The 12,469-nt window shown below is 48.0% G+C and overlaps 5 protein-coding genes across 5 annotated transcripts; 3 read left to right on the plus strand and 2 right to left on the minus strand.

Annotated features, from left to right (window-relative positions):
• On the plus strand, window positions 1-2,056 carry EV420DRAFT_341001 (uncharacterized protein). The gene is made up of 5 exons (XM_060481770.1): window positions 1-308; window positions 355-709; window positions 760-774; window positions 826-1,768; window positions 1,819-2,056. The coding sequence occupies exons 1-5, from the start codon at window positions 77-79 to the stop codon at window positions 1,984-1,986; spliced, it is 1,713 nt and encodes a 570-aa protein (XP_060331199.1). The 5' UTR covers window positions 1-76; the 3' UTR covers window positions 1,987-2,056.
• Window positions 2,057-2,126: 70 nt separating this feature from the next.
• On the minus strand, window positions 2,127-3,311 carry EV420DRAFT_1764001 (uncharacterized protein; the record flags this gene model as incomplete). Its single annotated transcript, XM_060480762.1, has 5 exons — window positions 3,168-3,311; window positions 3,090-3,112; window positions 2,917-3,038; window positions 2,736-2,865; window positions 2,127-2,671 (listed from the first exon to the last, which is right to left on the minus strand). The coding sequence occupies exons 1-5, from the start codon at window positions 3,266-3,268 to the stop codon at window positions 2,127-2,129; spliced, it is 921 nt and encodes a 306-aa protein (XP_060331200.1). The 5' UTR covers window positions 3,269-3,311.
• Window positions 3,312-3,412: 101 nt separating this feature from the next.
• EV420DRAFT_341436 (uncharacterized protein) lies at window positions 3,413-4,453 on the plus strand. The gene is made up of 3 exons (XM_060481772.1): window positions 3,413-3,863; window positions 3,922-4,247; window positions 4,304-4,453. Exons 1-2 carry the CDS (start codon window positions 3,513-3,515, stop codon window positions 4,213-4,215), a joined length of 645 nt encoding a protein of 214 aa, XP_060331201.1. The 5' UTR covers window positions 3,413-3,512; the 3' UTR covers window positions 4,216-4,247; window positions 4,304-4,453.
• Window positions 4,421-7,146, minus strand: EV420DRAFT_1236490 (putative large secreted protein; the record flags this gene model as incomplete). Its single annotated transcript, XM_060466587.1, has 10 exons — window positions 4,421-4,635; window positions 4,687-4,961; window positions 5,009-5,200; window positions 5,305-5,741; window positions 5,794-5,821; window positions 5,885-6,077; window positions 6,132-6,486; window positions 6,533-6,782; window positions 6,939-7,021; window positions 7,069-7,146. Coding segments are annotated over 10 exons (2,106 nt in total), but the record flags the coding sequence as incomplete, so codon positions are not given.
• A 794-nt stretch (window positions 7,147-7,940) lies between these two features.
• Window positions 7,941-11,134, plus strand: EV420DRAFT_1541517 (uncharacterized protein). Its single transcript, XM_060473120.1, has 14 exons — window positions 7,941-8,477; window positions 8,531-8,753; window positions 8,802-8,962; window positions 9,018-9,127; window positions 9,187-9,322; window positions 9,377-9,811; window positions 9,868-9,903; window positions 9,957-10,222; window positions 10,281-10,379; window positions 10,435-10,462; window positions 10,515-10,643; window positions 10,694-10,805; window positions 10,860-10,908; window positions 10,958-11,134. Exons 1-14 carry the CDS (start codon window positions 8,325-8,327, stop codon window positions 11,007-11,009), a joined length of 1,989 nt encoding a protein of 662 aa, XP_060331203.1. The 5' UTR covers window positions 7,941-8,324; the 3' UTR covers window positions 11,010-11,134.
• The last annotated feature ends 1,335 nt before the right edge of the window (window positions 11,135-12,469 follow it).

Consider the following 12,469-nt stretch of genomic DNA (forward strand, 5'->3'; position numbering starts at 1 on the left):
TGCGTACGCATGTCATAAACGTTGATAAAAGCGCGGTTGGTAACTTCGCTGTCCATTCGACCTGCCATTTCCCCCCATGCGCTGGCTGGCTGTGGTCCTCCCCGTTGCGGGATTAGCATACGCTGCTCAGATTCCACTGCACCTCAAACCTGCTTTGCATGGAGAGACAGAACTTCCCTTGTCAGTCGATACATCCTCGACCAATTGGGATTTCAACGTGAAGCCCAATGTCAACTCGACCAGCCATCTCATTTTCGACACTGTGAGCGCGCTCTTACAGCATTGGCCGAATACCCGTTATCGCAACGGTAAGCGTATCTTATCAAGCCTAAACACGTCACTCATATTACGAAGGGCACAATCTGATACCCGGAATTGTACCCGTTGGAACGCTCCTCTATCATGGACGTAGTGATTCGAATCTCCCCACCGTACCTCAATGGACCGCCACGGATCCCGAGCACGCACACCCGTTTTGTCGTGGCACTCTGGAGACGGGATGCTGGCAGCTCACTCTGATCGCTACCCGGCCTCTCAATGTGCTGTATTTCGATGGCAGTAGCGCTGCAAAGATGAAGGGAGGACCCATGGATACCCAGGATATCGTCGCATGGCGCAAACTTGTCCCGGAGTGGATGTTCAACGAGAGTAGAAGACTAGCTGACCTCTGCCTATGGGGACAGAAGTTTGGTTTGGATGGCTTCGTGAGGTACAGTGCCTACCCTTGTCCTTCTTATCCGTTACTAAAGGAAGCGCCAGAATGGAGATGGACTTGTGAGCCCGTTCCTCCTTATCGTTTGTTTTCTCTGCTGACACTTGAAGAAGCGAAATCATGTTATGCGATTTTACGGCGGGCGTAGACGTCGTTTCGTTTCTAAACTTGGTGTCAAATGGGAGAGGTCCAGGTCGTGGAGGCCCCGGAGGCCCAGGCGGTCCACCCGGTAAAGATCCCAAAGGTCCTCCCCCACCCGATTCGCTATCTACAGATCCATCTGCAAGCGCTGGTGCTTTCAGTGAAGTCGTGCATTCTGGATCATGGCACAATAGGTATCCGGGGGAAACGCGCATTCAACTCGATCTTGCACGGATGGTCTCATTTTACGATACGTCTTTGGTTCCGAGTCTAGTGCCCTACAGATTCAACCAGGAACGTTGGTTCCACCACCTTGAAGGGATCAGCGATGACGATATTTCCGCAGTCATGGACCGTCTTGAACAAGCCGTGCAGACTGCGCATGGAAGCGGATCCGGCATTGATTGGACCACTTTGGTCCATGTTATTGTAGACCGTTTTGCAGATCGACTAGAGATGGTGCAATATCTGTTGAACTCAACCGAAAGCCCTGATTCAGATGACCTGCGCGCAGCGAAACGGGTTCAGACCCAATTGAAAGCCATGGTCCAGCCCTACCAACTTCAGTCGGTTGTTCCACCCTCCGTTTCTTCGGACGACTATTCCTGGGCCTTCCCGATCTTCAAGTTATGTGCGACAACACACACATCTCATATCCCCAAGAACAGGCTGACGCGATCAGAACTCCTGATCTTAGAATCGATAGATGAGACGAATAGAGAGATCTGTCGTGTCGTGACCCAAATGTGGGCTCAAGGCGTTTTGGCCGGATTAGATGATATGCCTACGCCTACGAAACTCGAAGAATCGCCGTCGCCTGATCTTCTTCCCCAATGGAAGACTCAAATCAGCGACTTGATGGCTTGGTTAGATTGGAGTATATGGGTTAAGTGTAGGCCTGCTTGTGGATTCGAGGTACGGAGTCGAGTGACCGGTAATCTATCCCCGCTCATGTCTTCCCGTAGGAACACTGTTACTTACCTATGTGGCCTTTCTTCCGTGGCGGTGGAGGCTTCCCTGGGAGAGGACCGAATCCTCCTGGCGGACCCGGTAAACCAACTCCAGAGGAACCAAATGATTGGGAGAAACCCCAACCCAGATGCATCCGTAAAATCGAGCCCTTTGATATGTGATGAGGTGTGATTCGTTGACGAGCACCTACTTGACCTCTTTGCAAATCTAGTGTACCCATATATCTCATCCATGCTACCCGGTCTTACTTAAGACTTAGAGCGCCGACTATATGTGTAATAAATGCCTCATATATACCTATCTAGTTTAATTCTGCCTTCGCATGAGCAACGACCAACGCATCGTTCCATAGGCTTTTCACCGCGTCCCAGTATCGCTCTGGGTGAGTTCTAGCATGGGCAACGTGAGGGCTGTCCTCAAATACTACCGTTCTAACATCCCATCCTAGACTCTTCGTTTTTTCTGCATGTTGTTGGATCTGATCCCACGGCACCATATCGTCAGCCTTTGAATACACGTATAGGCGCGGCGTACGCTCATCTACCCAAGGAAGCACACGGGGGTTATACAGTCCATCCCGGACCTTCTGAAGAGCTGTTCGCCTCCCGATGAACGGGCCCACGAAGAAGCCGTATACGTAGAGCAAACAAACTAGAACTTTCGCGGCAGTTCGCATGATAGGATTCTTGATGAGTGTCGTGAAGGCATGAATGGCGTTGCTTAGACCGCTACCCCCCGGACTAGAGTCTAGAACGATGGCGCAAGGGGGCCGAAATGACTCGAGGGAGGGAATCGAGCCACGGGATGCCATGACCTTCCCCAGAGTGATCAACGAATAAGCGCCACCTATACAAATCGTGATCAAGACTCAACGAGCGTGAAATACATAAGTTAGGAAGAAACACCAGACCATTGGAGAAAGAGTGAACTAATATGCGTGGCGGCTCAGCTGAGGAGGGATTCATCATCAAAGATGGACTTTGTGGGGGTATCATTCCGAGAGCTTCCAATGCTTCCACAGCAGGAGCTATCGCTTTCCTCTGTGATAGAACTTCAGCGTGATATGATAAATCCACCTAAACAGGCCATACTCTGCTGTTTTCCGTACTCCAAAAGAAGGACGGCCGATTCTGAATCAATATCTGACTCGCCCCGGGATATAATTGCTCGTAAACTTTGGTATACTTGTGGATGTGCCGTAGCTGTGCCCCCACTAAATCGAAGTCAGAACCCCCCCGGTACTTCAAGTATCTTAGTTACGAACTCCATCCGCAGACAAGAATAGTGCTTGGTACTATGTTGAGCAAACGAATACGTACGATAGATGGATGATAAGACGTACTTGGGACTGAGTTTGTCATGAATGTCCGCTTTAATATTAGATTTCCGAGGATAAACGCCTGTACCAAGTTTGATAAATTCCGATTCTTCCTGGCTCGACATGATGGGAAAGAAAACACAAACGCACGCCAACCGGTAATTAAAACGTGCAACAAGTCCGCTACCTGGGTCTGCGAACTATAACTGCCTATTTATTTTTATATTGCGAGTTGAAATTATTTTTTGCCAACCCCTATAGAAGCATATAGCGGAAGGCCGGTCCGACGGAACATGTGGACCCCGACCACCGTACTGCAGTTTCAATCAATCAACTGACCTTCCGGAGGGGAACTTGTCTCTGGCCGTGATGGCGTTGGGCCACACCGAATCTTCAATATCATCGACGACGAGCATAATGTCAGAGACGGCAAGCCCAACGATGTCTTCCATTGCCACCGACACTGGATCTATGTCGAAGGGAGCCAACTATTTTTTTGGCTTTCTGATAGCATTTGTGGCCATTCTGTTCGTTTTCATTGGCTGTGGAATGGCTACGCGAAGACGGTATCAACGGCGGAGGGGTCTCATCTTCAATTTGGATGACCTACAAGGAATGCCAGGCCTGTTTGGGTCGCGACAACAGCTTGTTGGGGAGAAACCAATAATGTGGGAGCCGTGGGTAGTGAAGCACGACGATTACTCGTGGTCTACGATACAGGTAAGTAACTTGTCCAATATTTTGCAATACTTTGTCAGAAAATAATAAACATTTTCAGCCCTTGTCTGCTTCGCGGTCGAACAAGCCTTGTCCCAAAACGATACCCCGCCCAGCTCCGATACGATTACCTTCGCGGAACCCTACTGCCATACATGGTCTTTCTCTACCGACATGGGCTCCTGCTGATAGTGAAGTCGAGAAAGAAGCTCCATCACCAGAAGAATCCGTGCCTTCCACTCTTCAGATATCCCTTCTCATTTCTATGCCTGGTCAACCGCTGGACAATCCCACGTTTACTGAATATCAGATCGGCGTTGCACGCCTACCATGGGAGCAGTGGATGGCATCTTGATGCTGTCGCGCTGTAACATCAGTTGTATAATAGTTGCGTGCGTCTCGTTCCGTCACCTCCCTTCACACGTCTGACTGCTGTCAAACAGATTGTATTCATATTACCCTCATGGATATCCCCTACGGATTGTACTTTAGCTTTGGAAACTTGCAGGGTTTAATTCTTTTGTTTCTCCGGTACCCGCGAAGGTCAAGTTGATGACCGAACCGGCATATCGAACCCTAGCGAAGCGTCCCACGGTACTAGCGATCGTCGCATTCTGTAAAGTACCTCCTGACCAAGATATGTCAACAGTGAATCCACCTCTTGCTCTGAATCCGGTGACGCTGCCTTGTGTCCATGAGGGAGGAATCGCGGGAAGTAGATGAACCTCTCCATTGTGACTCTGCAGGAGCATTTCGGCGACTCCATTTGCACCACCTAAAACATTTTGATCAGGTGTATCCTTTGAAGATGGACACGACAACCGACCAAAGTTACCATCAATTTGAAAAATGCTATTGATAGACCACAGATTTGCGTAGGAAAATGACTTGAGCAGTCGCGCCAAGTAATAGTAGGCCTTTTCTCCGTCCAACAGTCGCGCGTAGCAGTTGATGCGCCAAGCGGTGGGCCACCCATTCCCCGAGTCACCTCGGATAACTAAAGACGTGTTCGCAGCACTGGCGAGTGTTTCATTGAACCTCGGGTCAATCTGTGCACTGGGAAAGAGCGGATACATATGGCTGATGTGAGTAAACACCCTTCTGGAGATGTTAACGAGGTCATCAGACAAAGGGGTGAGAGAACGAACCCGTTTGAGTCGTAGTCAACAGCCCATTCCTGTATCTGCCCCAAGGAGCCAATGCGGAATGGGATCAGGCGGTCGTGAGCGGCCATGAGGGTCCTAGCGAAGTCGGCGTCGAGACCTAGCATTGTTGCGAATTCTGCCGTGTGATTAAACAGATCGCGAAGAAGCCTGAGGTACCGCGGGGGTAAGTGCATTCTGCATTGAATTGCCAAGCAAGCGGTCTTACGAATTATCGATGGTAGATCCTAGACCCGACGATTCAGTACCCCATTTCAATTGTAAGCAGGCATAAAGAATACTTGCCATACGTCAAAGAAACATTTGTGTCGTTATAATTCCCAATTCCATGCTCTGGGCTCATGCTAGGATTAGGGACCACATAACTGGTTCCCTCCAAGTCGGCGACAACAAGGAAGTCCAAGTAAAACTGGCTTAGGCTTTTCATCAGAGGGTACGCTTTCGTCTCAACGAATTGGACATCAAGACCAAACGCGTAGTGTTCGTACATGTGTTGCATAAGCCATGCAGGAGACATCGGCCAGAACCCGTAGAAGGCCGCATCGACGGGCGCGGAATCTCTCCATATGTCGGTGTTATGGTGTACGACCCACCCGTGAGAGATGTTGTATATTTCGCGGGCAGCAATTTCTCCACGTTCTGCCACTTCTGTGATCAGGTTCCAGAGCGGATCAAGGACTTCAGGGATGTTGAGTGGTTCTGCGAGCCAGCTGTTCATCTGAGGATTCTATTTCAGGTAGCCAAACCCAAAAGAATAATATCCAGCATACCTGTTGGTTTATATTCAACGTATATTTACTAGCGACGTTCGCAAATTCCTTTAATACCATTCCGCTTATCATGACGGCGAAAGTGGCGCACCTTCCCCAATTGGGAGACAACTCTGAATTCCAAATTCCTTGAAGGTTTGACGGTTCTGTTTTCCTTGAGGATGCAATTGCGAGATAGCGTCCGTATTGAGTATACAAGGCAAAAAGGTCTTGATCGCCGTCAGGACCATTAGGAAGCAATCTTCTTTGATCGGTGGGCAAATACGTGGTGGAGGATGGCGTTCCTAGCCAAATTGTTAGTACTATCACGAGTTTCCCTCGGTAGAACTAGTAAGTACCCAAAGATATGTTCACTCGGCCAAACAAGGAGGAGTGGTCTGCGACGTGCGCCTCAAGCAGCTCTTCGTACGATTTCTGGCTAGCCGCAGAGAGCGAACTGGCCACTTTCGTCGATGGGTCTCCCGATACATCATTGTACCGTTCGTAGTTTGTATCAATCGCTATCATGACCATAACCTCGTCCGCGGTGGATACTGTGATTTCGGTGCTATTTGAAGGATTAACACCGACAGAAGTAAGAGGCCCTGATGCGCTAAAGACCGCCGTCGCATTGTAGTGAATCGAAGGAGGTAATGTATACATCGTGGTTCCACTAGCGGTCATGGTAAGGCTGTTAGAGCTAACGGCATAAACCTAAAGGCATTGAGGGTCTAAGCAAGTGACTACAGAACAGACATACGGGGTTACTCATAGGCGTCACGAACGAGGCATTGAACGAAATTGCTCTTGATGCATTTGCCGCGAACCTCATTACAATTACGTTGTCCGGGTGAGTTGCAAATGCCGTTCTGGTATATTGGATGCTGTTGTGGACATAAGTGGTCGTAGAGACGGCGGTTCCAAGGTCCAAAGTGTGATTATAATTTGATATTGTCCCAGAATGGTCGGTGAAAATCAATAGATTGCCAGCGGCTATGAATCCTAAGCAACTGTCAGAGTCGCGAAAGTGTTGCCTTACTCTGGTAAACCTGTTGATTGATAGGCGTTGCCATGCAATATGAATCGGCTGTCGCCTGTGCATTATAAAGGTCATCCTTCCTGTGACTCAGTAAGCAGCTGGCTACTTCGGGCTCAGTTCGTTCTACCAGATGTATTCCCTGATATCAGGCAAGACCGCGGAACAACCTGTGGGATTGGGATCGTTTAGGGAACCAGACCAAATCTTGTCCTTTTAAAGTCGTCAGTAACTAACTGTATAAAAGTCAGAGAGCAAACCTCGTTGAGGATGATAGTTTCAGTTGGTATCGATCCCATCACTTGTGCGCCCAGACGTCCATTTCCAAGTGGTATGACTGCAAGGAAGTTGTCCTGTCATAGAAAGGAGAGCAGATCGCAGAATCGCTTACTATTCGACGTATTAAACCACATGGTAGTGGACTGGGGAGAAGTGAATAGCGAGATGTGCTTGAAGGGGACACGAACTTACACCTCGGGCACATCCTGACAAGATCGAAGCCACGAGAATGGAAGAAACAAAGCCCATAATTGTACAGACAGTTAGCTCGCAAGCCAAGCAGTCCTTTATACAGAGAAATCATGACGAGCATTAATTCAGGTGACCGTCGACCTCAGTCTTGGTGAGGCAGCCACAGCATGTGGTACCCTAAAGATCGCGCACGGGCCGGTGGATAAAAAAGAAGCGGGGAACCAAAAAGAGCACCGTGCAGAGCTCAAATTTATTGGGTGCGTCTCTTGACTTAAACGGATCCCTTTCCTACAGGGCTATTGGTGGTTTACCGCTCTTGTTGACAAACCCCTTGCATTTTTCATACCCTGCAATACAAGAATGATTTAATGTATAAAAGAATAAATGTAAGCCACGTACATAAATGAACCCTCCTTCGTAATCGATCCGTAGTCAATCCGTAATGCAATGTAGTGCCAAACTACCATTGGCAGGCGCATCCGCGAGCTTCAAGAATATACTTCAAGCTATTGGGGGATCTCTCAAGCAAAGAATACTGCAGAGAGTCAGAAAAATGCAGTTTAGTCTTCTCGATGAAGTGGTCAACCGGCAAGGTAGAGCGGCAACCGGCACGGTATCCGAAGTTCAACCTCTGAATACACGTGGCCTGTCGTTCGAACTTCTCTGACTTCCACCTCGATGTGTAAAAATATTGCCTGCAGTTGTAGGCTCTTGTATTGCCTTTTTACCTGGTATTGGAGTCTAAGGAGAATTTCATGGTATTATGCGACGTTCTTGTCCATGCCAAGATCGTGCAGTATTTCACAGGTTGCTCAGGAATCCTTGCATGCGTTGTGCTCAGGCATGATGGGTGAATTTGCCCATGCCTGCTTCTCTAATCAATCAAGGCGTTTTCTTACCGAGATAAGGCATTTGATTGATCATAGAAGCGCCTGTGCACATGCTGCCGTGGTCCTCCCATATAGTGCCACTATATTGTGCCTAATGCTCTCAAGGTCGGTGCTTATATAGCCTGAGGATCCTTTCTTGAGGACTACACCCTGTCATGCGGTTCCTTGCTCCTGTTCTCATTCTCGCCACGGTTGTTTCAGCACAAAGAGACCCTTGCGCGTCAATCGGTGGACAAACATGGGTTACTCCTGCCCAAGTTCGCGAATGCTACAAGTCATTTGCTGTGAATGAGACAGAGAAGGCTAACGTATGTCTCCTTTTAACAGTTGATATTACCCAGAGATAATAATGCCAGTGTAGATTATTGAAGTCATCAATAAAACACTCGCGTTTCATACATCTGTCAGCTATGAAGTTCAGGCTCCTCGACCCTACTCGGATACGCATGAGGATGTTCTGGCCAACCTTGCGCGTATCAGTTCGCAGTCATACGCGTCAGACTATGATCTTCATGTTGATCTTTCTCTTACTGTAAAGAGACTTCATGATGGACATTGCGTTTGGATCAACTATTGTTACGACTGTTCGTTGTTTTCTTACCCAGGTTTACCCGAGCTCAACTTCTATTAAGCGGCATTCGTTAACTATCTCCCTATTCCCCTTGTTCTTCTGAATGGAACCGAGGTTCACATCGCCCTCGAGGCCTACAATGTATCATCCATCCAATTCGCCGATGGAATACATGTGTGGGAAAGCGCACTTGCCGGAACTCTCGATGGTGGTCTTCAATCGGTAATACTTCGGGCATCACTCCCCTGAATCATCTCACATTCTGCTTCGCATACAGTTGAATGGTGCCAAGGTTCTCAAGATCAATGATCAGGATCCTTTTGCTGCTGTGAATGCGAATGCCGCCATTGCTGGCGGTTTCCAAGCTGATGGGACGCGTCAAAATGGGTCTGTATCAACCATATTTAGTGCAAAAAATATGTACTGGTGCTTATCAGTCAACCCAGCTTTTTTTCGAGTTACCAACGATCTACGACCGGTTGGAGCTACGTGCTAGGTAACTTTGCTCAACAGTCGTTGCCACTGAGCGACTCTGTCAAACTGTCTGTTCAGCTGGTCAATGGTGAAAAAGCAAACGTTGTTGTACGTGCGCGTGTATGTGTTGCATCTACTCCCTGATCAAGCTGTTCATTACAGTTACTATACCTTTCCCGTATCGGTTCCAGCACTATCAACTTTAGTTCAGCTGATACGTATCGGTCCGGGAACTGTCGTGCTGTTTTTGGGACAAACGGAGTCAACTATTATGAGAGTTCTGTATCATCCACTCTAGCTAACCCACTAGTAAAGGCTCAGCAGTCCCCTGGACAAGTTGTTGAGCGCTCGAGAGCCTTAAACATCATGCTCGACAGTGCTCCGGTCACCGATATAGACCTTCCCACTCAGTTGCAACCTGCGAATCCGGTACAAGGTTTCGGAGTAGGGGAATTTTATTTTTTGGATGACGGCGTAACCGGGGTTCTCGCATTGGGAAGTTTCTCGGGAAACAGCTATAACGTTATGATGCAGGGCCTTTTAGATGGACTCGTAGAGTTGAAATCGAGAGGAGCACAGAGGCTGATCGTCGACGTTGTAGGTTCAGGTGTTCCATTGTTGCTGGTCATCTTGATAATCTTGGTGTCTTATAGACAAATAACGGAGGAGGGTATATATGCGTTGCTCATGTACGAACTCTTCTTTCTTCCGTTGAGCTACGAAACAAAATGACCGGCTGCAGTTCCTACACCGAATCATTATTGGACCTACGACAACAACGGAGCCGCAAGCTGGATTGAACACGACTGCGCGAGACCCAGAAATCGCCCGGCAGATTGTACAAACCATCGTTGATTCTCATGGCACTGTTGATCCGGCTACAATGCTCCTGTATAATCCTCTCGGATGGCACAACATCCGTAATGGACAGTTCAATATCACCGATAACTGGTTAGTACCCCCAGTGGAAAAGGTCATCAACGGGCGATCGGATGCATTCAGTCAGACGTAAGTACACACTGCTTATCCATTCATTACTCGACGCAGAAATTCATCAGTCGAATAGATTGGGGTCCGAATGTTCATCGGCGACCGATTATACGACTCCACCTCCTGATAAAGGGCTGTTTGATGGGTCACAAGTGGTCATTGTGTCTAATGGAAGGCCAGTCGACGTAAATATCAAGTCTCTTCCGCCTGCTGATACATTCCGTTGATAGATGTGCTAGTTCATGTTCTCTGTTCAGCGTGCGTTTTAGCTCCCCCATCGTTTGGAACCCTTAACTTACATACCGAACAGGTAACCATGGCCAAACTTGAAGGTTCCAAGACCGTTGTTGTCGGCGGAAAGAACGATGTGGACCAAAAATTCTGCGGCGTGGTGGGCGGTCAGAGCACGGACTTTTCTACGATCGACAGTGAGATCAAGGTACGTCCGCTCCCCTCTTCGGTCTCCTTAATACCGAGTGCCCCTTGCAGACAACAGGTTTGAAAAACGATAGCCGTGCACCCCCCGACTTACTCGTAAACGGATTGCAAGGAATTACATGGCGGTTAGGCTATGGTATCTGGAACCCAAACGAGCCGGAAGGTAAGCTTATTGGGGCGTTTCCTATCGTATTATGTATCCAATCGCCTTCCGCAGAGTGGCAAGATCGTCCGGCGAACTATAATCTTCCGTTGACGCTAGAACTGTGAGTTGCAGTTTTCACACCATGAGTAGTTGATTGATCCTCTACGTAGGGCCAATAATCCAACCAAGATCTGGGAGAAAGTTGCCAGTCTTGTATTCTAGTACTCTTTGTCCGCTTATCCTTGAAAACGGCTAGGACTTCATATAATCTAAGAACATCTGTTGAACACAGTTATATCTGATGCCTCGAACGGCGTTCATTTGTCCACTTCCTATTGAGTATCGGGCCGACTGGGTCGGTTGGGCTGCGAATGGCGCAAACTGCTCTAGAGCTTCGACCTGCCAAGTTACAAAATTACTATCCAAGTGGTTTACTGATTTCCACGAAGTGCTTGATGCAACAGGTTCTAAGTCTCATGCCAGCGTTATGGCTCAATGTCAAATGCTAAGTTCCATGTCATGTTCTCTTCTACTACGTTACAGAAATGACATATCAGAGGCACATAGTACTCGAATGAGAAAACCGGTTCTTCTGGCAAGGTCGTTCCTTTGTGAGTTGGTGTGTCCTGGGAACATGCAATGAGTACCACGGGCCTGGAAATTGTCGTCGCACCAGTAAATGATGCCATCACAATAGCTATTTCAGTAAAATTCCTTATTATCCTGAGTACACCTCACTTTCAGCCATCAGTGGACCAAATAGGAAGCAGAGAACCACATACAACTGCATGCCCATCTTTGATCATAACAGCTCCGATGGCATCGACACATGAGGCGAAAATTGCAGACGGCCCTCCTGAGAAGTATAGCGTCAACAGACTAAACTGTTTCGACAAACGAATTTCCTTAAGTCTCTGATTCCATTTAATGACGTATGTGTTCGACCAAGGATATGCGACTACCTGCCCTACATTGAAGATGTGGCCGATAGTTCTGGAACTTAGAATAGTTTGATAGAAAGGAAAAGAAATTGTATCACTTTCAGGTGAGACTTTCATCTGTCTTGCCCTCCATTACTACTTGGGTTCCGCGGCCGAACCTGAAGATCTTGTGCGCTATACGTGGCTGTAGTTTGAAGATTAGAAAGGCCTCCAAAATTTTGCACAAGGATGAGGAAAATAAGTGGAAGAGAGCGTTGATGACGGACATCGCAACCTTCTGGTGTTATCCACCAGATTTACCAATTTCCGGAACGAAACCTCCGTATTGCGACCGCAAGGTATGTGAGGATATGTACGCCCTTATTCCATGACTGACAGACTGCATTCGGGCGGCATCAAATAGGGTGCCGAGGGACTCGGAGAGAGGTATTTGAGGGGTCATTGGCCGGCGCTGAGATAAAAACGGCCAGAATTTGCTCGGAGTCGTGGATTCCAAGTTATGAAATATCAACGGTCTGTCTTGTAGAACCATTGTCTTGTGACCAGATTTCCTGTTTAGCTATTCCGCTCGCGGCGTTTTAGATTGCCAGGCAACTTACCTCTTTGCTAACGGAAAAAAGACTTCCACCTTGCCTTGATCGTTGGCGACGTTCGATATTTAACACTTATCAGGTTTGTTCAACGACGGTATCTGGTAATTTGCATGATCTTCAGTGTTATATCTCGGGATAACAGTTCTTG

This window comes from Desarmillaria tabescens (genome assembly GCF_030435595.1).
Source record: "Desarmillaria tabescens strain CCBAS 213 chromosome Unknown EV420scaffold_16, whole genome shotgun sequence".
NCBI lineage: Eukaryota > Fungi > Basidiomycota > Agaricomycetes > Agaricales > Physalacriaceae > Desarmillaria > Desarmillaria tabescens.

Excerpts from the sequence above, each read along its gene's own strand:
- EV420DRAFT_341436 (XM_060481772.1), top strand. The coding sequence starts at position 3,513 with ATGGCGTTGGGCCACACCGAATCTTCAATATCATCGACGACGAGCATA. Across the intron at positions 3,864-3,921 it reads ACTCGTGGTCTACGATACAG|CCCTTGTCTGCTTCGCGGTC; the intron begins GTAAGTAACTTG and ends AAACATTTTCAG.
- EV420DRAFT_1541517 (XM_060473120.1), top strand. The coding sequence starts at position 8,325 with ATGCGGTTCCTTGCTCCTGTTCTCATTCTCGCCACGGTTGTTTCAGCA. Across the intron at positions 8,963-9,017 it reads TCGATGGTGGTCTTCAATCG|TTGAATGGTGCCAAGGTTCT; the intron begins GTAATACTTCGG and ends CTTCGCATACAG. Across the intron at positions 10,463-10,514 it reads GTTCATGTTCTCTGTTCAGC|GTAACCATGGCCAAACTTGA; the intron begins GTGCGTTTTAGC and ends CATACCGAACAG.
- EV420DRAFT_341001 (XM_060481770.1), top strand. The coding sequence starts at position 77 with ATGCGCTGGCTGGCTGTGGTCCTCCCCGTTGCGGGATTAGCATACGCT. Across the intron at positions 309-354 it reads GAATACCCGTTATCGCAACG|GGCACAATCTGATACCCGGA; the intron begins GTAAGCGTATCT and ends CATATTACGAAG. Across the intron at positions 1,769-1,818 it reads GGCCTGCTTGTGGATTCGAG|GAACACTGTTACTTACCTAT; the intron begins GTACGGAGTCGA and ends GTCTTCCCGTAG.